This window comes from Natator depressus, chromosome 1 (assembly GCF_965152275.1).
Source record: "Natator depressus isolate rNatDep1 chromosome 1, rNatDep2.hap1, whole genome shotgun sequence".
NCBI lineage: Eukaryota > Metazoa > Chordata > Testudines > Cheloniidae > Natator > Natator depressus.
In genome coordinates this window covers 236238561-236244560 of record NC_134234.1, presented here as the reverse complement: position 1 = coordinate 236244560, position 6000 = coordinate 236238561, and the positions used below count along the sequence as shown (strand labels likewise).

At 40.8% G+C, this 6000-nt stretch overlaps 1 protein-coding gene across 2 annotated transcripts in view; it reads right to left on the bottom strand.

Moving 5' to 3' along the window:
- Nucleotides 1-279: 279 nt before the first annotated feature.
- Nucleotides 280-6000, bottom strand: part of RERG (RAS like estrogen regulated growth inhibitor) — a 133679-nt gene continuing 127958 nt past the window's right edge. For both annotated transcript variants that reach the window (XM_074938436.1, XM_074938443.1), the window contains exon 5: nt 280-5591. In XM_074938436.1, the coding sequence (XP_074794537.1) occupies nt 5184-5591 (408 nt within the window). In that variant the 3' untranslated portion in view covers nt 280-5183. The remainder of the gene's footprint in view (nt 5592-6000) is intronic.

Here is a 6000-nt window from a genome sequence, read left to right as displayed (position 1 = left end):
CAGTGGTGTTATACCAGAGATTAATTTAGTCCAAGATGATGCTTACTGGTGTAAATCATGTAAATTGTTTCCATGATATGGACCTATGCCCACTAGAATCAAGACTGAACTCAATTCCCATAGGCCACCATCCCAGGCCGTTTGTAACATCACAAAGTAGGGGTTGAATTTCAAGCCCTTTGCATCTTAATGGCCATATAGTTACTCCCTGGCATCTGTAATGGAAATAAAGCACATAATACCAGAGCTTCTAAAATGACACTGTTTTTATTATAGATTTACTTTTTCAAAGAAAATAAGTCAGCTCCACGAAGCTGTCAAGGCGTATTGTTGACTTAAAGCCTCTATATCTTTACAAATGCTTTTTTTCCCTCTTGCAAGTTATGTAAATAGTTTGAGCCATTAGAGAAAGAGAAGAACTAGAAAGTCTATGCATACATGACCTTTAGGATCTTTCCTCCTTGAAAGCTAAGAATTGCAGTAAATATTTTGCAGGAAAATTTTTGAGTCTAGTTGATGGGGCAGTTATAGTTTAAGAGCCTGATTCTTGACTCTACTCCAGCTGCTTTGCACTGCCCTAGTGGCACATCACAACTGGAAAGCTGGCTTACCGGGCTTTGGAGGATTCCTCATATGGCATAGGGCCAGCATAGAAGCTCTACACCACCCCTGTCATAAGGGATGCTCCCAGGAGAAGGGGGCATGGCTTAGGCATCCCTATGCCCTGGTGATCCTTAGTTGCCATGGGAAATAGCCTGAATGGCCCAAGGACTGGGGGAAACACTAAAGTGTTTAGGGCCATTTCCTGCCTCCCACGTCCAGCCTTTAACTTTACTAAGCCTATCTCAGCTACAACTTAAGATCTAGCCTGACCATATTTGAATAAAATCTCCACAACGTTTCCTAGGGAAATGCTAGTCAATGTTTCAGGAAAATCCCATTTCTTCTCATCGGGGTAAGACAATTTACCTTACATGTAAAGGAAACTGACTAGGGCCCTAGAACAGCGTAGTTGGCATTCCTCTGCCACCTCCTTACCGAATTTAGTGCTAACAATAGGTGTTGCCAGAGTGACAGCCCTGGAGGCTGAATTCCAATTACCCCTGATATTTGGGAACAGCCACATCTGGGGGAAATCCTGTCTCCAATGAAGTCAGTGACAACCACCCTGAATTTTATGGCTTTGACCCACTTATCACTCACATGGCATGATAAGGATTGCACAGAGCTCTGTCAACCAATTTCATTCAGACAACCAAATAGCCAGATTGCTATAACACTTTTGATCAGCTTTGAATTGCTATAATTGTTAATGGTATAAGGCTCCATATTCCCTTATAAATGTTTTTGGATCTATTGGATGCCTAGGTGTTGTGGTGAAATATCTGTGATTCACACCAGTTAAATTGATCTGTTCACTCTGGGACAAATCCTGAACAGCTTATTCAGGCAAAATTAACTTTGAGTTTGCCTGAGGTAAGAACAAAGGGCCACATTTTTAAAGGTATTTAGGTGCTGAACTCCCAGAGGTAGGCACTGAAATATCTTTAAAAATCTGTCTAAATAAAAACTGAGTGAGGACTTGAGGATTCGGCCCCTTGTTAATTGAAAGACAGAGTATCAGAGGTATCTGGAGGAAAATGAACGTGTAAGAGTTCAGTACAGAGAGCACTGATTTTCTTTATTTTTATATTCTTATATATTATATTATCTATAGGCGTGGGCCTTCATATTCTTGTATGTCAAAATGCATACAGTTATATATAATTTGGTACAATATATGTGCTAAGTATATATGTACCCAAACCCCACATACAAACGTCCCCAAATTTTGGGAAAGTTTATCTTGATAAGGATCCAGACTTCATGGTTGCCCCCCCTATTCTGTAATGATTGCACCAATCATCTAGCTATGAACACCTCAACTTGAAGACAGTTTGGATCCTGATCCAAATCTTGCAGTATGGGCATCTCTAACTTATTTGTGACTTCAGTGAATCGCGATCAATCATGTTGAACTAATGAGGAAACTACTTAGGGGGAAAGTACAAAAAAAGGGGAGGGGAAATACTATTAAAAAAGAAAAATTGGCAGTAAGAATACAAATGAAGGCTTTTAATTACCCTGTTTCCTGCTTGAAAGATCAGTGGATAGGGGTTCACTTTGCATTTGGGCCTTTCAACACTTTGGCATTTTCTGGCTCATTTGAGAAATTGTAGAAATAGGAAACTTCTGCAGAACAGCCAATAATAAATTGCAACAGCTTGAGAAGCAGTAAATTAGACTGTAGTCACACTGTGTTACAATTGGCTTGACAATCAGCCCATTAAACAGAGGAAAAACAACAGCGCTCTTAATTAAAAACAAAATAGAAAAAATACCCAAATCACAAAATAGCCCCCATTTTTTTGTCCAGTTGTCTGTCATTCGCAGTAGTCTCCAACCTCAATCTTCAAAAATAAATTTTGCTACTTTTATTAGAGGGTCTCTCCTTAACAAGTAAGACACATTTGTTCAGCATTATGTGTTCTTTCACAAGGGATTTCATTACTTCCCCATAAACGAATGGTAAAAGGAAAGAGACATTTTCAAGGGACATTGTCAAGAAGTAAGACAATAATTTAGTATTTCTTTAGTTGACAAACCTTCCTACTACAAACATTGCCATTGACTTTTGTGTGTATATTTTCATCTGCAATTTTAATCTCAAAATGGAGTCTATCCAAAGAGCATCATGACATCCCATGTTCTCTCTCACTGATCTTCAAATCAAATTTCCTCAGTGTACAAGTAAAATAATCTCGCTCCTCTCTCTCACACACATACACAACCATTTCCAAGTCTGCAATCTTGTCCTGGGATGTAATGGTAAGGTCTGTCCTTTTGGGCTCATGTGACATCACGTTATTAAAGATTACAGGAGAAACTCAGGTCCTGAACCTGACAACACTTTCTCATGCATATTAAGTTAATCACACGCATGTTTGCAAGATCAGTGCCATAGTTAATAAGTGTTGATGCATGAGCCAGAACAGAATATGGCTCACTCTCCCATAGCTATGTTGGCTCTGCATTGCTAACAGGAGTTTAAAAAAAAAACCAGGCAAAAACTGATGGTTGTCACTAAAGTTAGCAATATGACTGACACATTTTGGGAAGATTTGTTAAATGAGAAGGTAACAATTTGCTGCTCTTCTGACTAGAGTCGTCCTTCAAAGATTCTACTGTAGTGTTTGCAACTGAAACATCATAAAGTGCGAGCGTATGAGAACCAAAAAGAAGAAACTTACTCCACAGACAACAGTCTAATTTCACTGTCCCAAACACGATTTTACTTTCCCAAACAGAAAGTAAACAAAGAGCATATAGGTCTTTAAAGTACATTTGAGTATGAATTCCTTCTATGACAGTCATCGGAGAGAGTGTGAGTGACATTATTTAAAAGAAAATGAACTTGACAGAGTCTCTTTAAGTCATTCTTGGTTTAAAAACTGATTTAGGACTCATGTTTCCTGCTTGTGTGGAAGCAAAGGGCTTACTCCACTATGCTGCCCCCTATGTGGTCATTTACACCTATGCAAAGTGCTAACAAATCAAATATCACCACTTGCCTAACCCAATGATAGCATTCTCTGTCCATTTTTCATTCTCTTTGCCCAGGCGTAAATGACTACACAAGATGCCAAGCAGTGGAGAATAAAGCTCTGAGTATTTGCATTGAAGGGGGATGTTAACCAAAGGAAAGAGGTGCTCATACTTCTATTAGTGGATCCACACAGTTGCCTGTGACTCTGCATGATGTTGGTTTTGGTTCCATTCCTAGCTGCCTAACAGGGTGTAATGTAACTGCTAAGAAACAAACAAAAATAATCTGAAAATTCTTAACTACCTCCTAATTCTAGCTTCTGTATGTGTGTCGTCTCTCTCTCTCTCCCCTCCCTCTTCCCCCTCAAGAAGGCCTCAGAAATGCAGCCAATAGGTGAGTAAAGTAGAGGGAAAGCTAAGAGTTTGCTGAAGCCACAGGGTTGGAGGAAAGGAGAAAATTAAAAAATCAGATCAGTACTATTAAAAACTCAAGAAAGCCTAAAAATGTGTTCTCTGCTGGTTTAAACGAACCATTGGCTCAAGCCATAAAATTTAGATCTGCATTCGAAACAGCTGAAAGTCTGGGGGCTTTTGGCTTGCCCCATTGTAAAGAAAGGGGCCATTTACATTGTACTTGCATATGAGTTTGGATTTTGAATTCTCAGCCTTCCCAGAATTTGAGGCTTGGGCTGGGCCTATCTTTAGTTTAAAGCAGAGGTGGATGCATCATTCTGGATAAATCAGCAAAGTGGAACTTTCATCAAAAACTCATAATTAACCGTAACCAAATCTCTGGAACTTCACTAGTAGATTGGTTATCTTTGTTTGATTCCCCCCCTCCCCACCCAACTTCTGATCTTTGAGGTGGAATGCTGAAATTGCCTTTAGAAAAGCTGTTTATGCAATATTCCCTGCACACTTTTGCAGATCTGAGAGACCTGGAAAACCAGCCACATTTATGTCCTTCAGACCCACTGAAATTCACCCATCACTGGTTGAAACCTCTACTGTCATGCAATATTTTTCCTATTTTAAATACATACCTAAGAATGTAGGCACTAGTATTGGGCTGGAAAAATAATACAAGAAAAAAGGGGTTGTAATAAAAAAAATTGTGTGTAAATTTAGTGCTACTGAAAGGTGCCAGATTAACAATTTTGGAGAGAACAATTAAGCAGTCTCCCAGGTGATTCAGTCCTTGGCCTCTCCGCTAAGGATGTCAGTTATCGCTGGACTGAGACTTATTACTCATAGGCCGCAGAGCAGCCATCAGAACATAATGATTTTCAGTCATTACCAATCTGGGCTGGACTGGAGCCAGCAACCTAGCTGTCTCATTACCAATCCCTTGAGTCAGCCAATCCTTTGGAATGTCTCTGTGATGCTGGATGGAAATGGTGTAGAGTGGATGCTACCACTCTAAAACCATTTAAATGAAGTAGAAAAGAATCTGCCCCATATACTCAAAAAGGGATGAAGTGATTTTTTTTTTAAAGTAAAGCTTTGACCATCTTTTATTTTCATATGTCCTGGCTGCCTCCTCCCCACCCCCAAACTAACCTTCTCTAATCCCGGTTCTCTACTTGGTTACAATTCTTTTAGCTGCTGATTTTGGTGAGCATCTTGTTAATCGCCTGCTTGACATGGGTGGTGGAGCTCCGTCTCCGAGTCTTGCCCTGGACCATCTTACGACGCCGTACCTCACGGCAAAGCTCATAGAAGGCCTCCATGATGTTGCCTTCACCTGTGCAAGCGGAACACTCATAAAATGCACATGCTAGTTCCGTGGCCAGCTTTTCTCCTTCCTCCGTGCTGACCTGCCTGGAGTGATCCAGGTCTGCTTTGTTCCCCACTAGGATCAGAGTAACATTCTTGGGTTTTTTAACTTCATCCAGCAAGTTTTTAAGTGGCAGCACTTCCTCAAAGCTGCCCCTGTCGGTGATGTCGTAGACTAGCACAAAGCCTTCACCCCATCGTACGTGTCCTTCCTTCTGAATAGTGTCCTCCTGTTTGGAAAGAAGGACACCAGTTTAAGGAGAAGATCATACACTGGCTGAATACAGTTTGGGAAACTAATACAAGCCCTTCAGGTAGACATCTGTCCCCTAGGCTCACCTCTCAATGACTGAGCAGGGTGCAAAGCCATTTACACCTGGGAAAAGTGGATGTAAAACCACAACTCTTCTGATTTTACACCCACTCTTCAAAGGTGGAGATGACTGCACGGGGTGCGAGGCAGTGGAGAATCAGATCCTAAAGATCTGCAGCCGTGTGCGGAATAATGTTGTTGTGTATCCCTGTAGTAGATTTTGAGGAAAAGTCAGATAGGTTTGGATGGGTTTCTGGTGGTTTTCAGTGTGAGCACCTGCCAGTGTCTGGTAAGAGTGAATGTGGCCATGGTGAGGCAGAATCTAC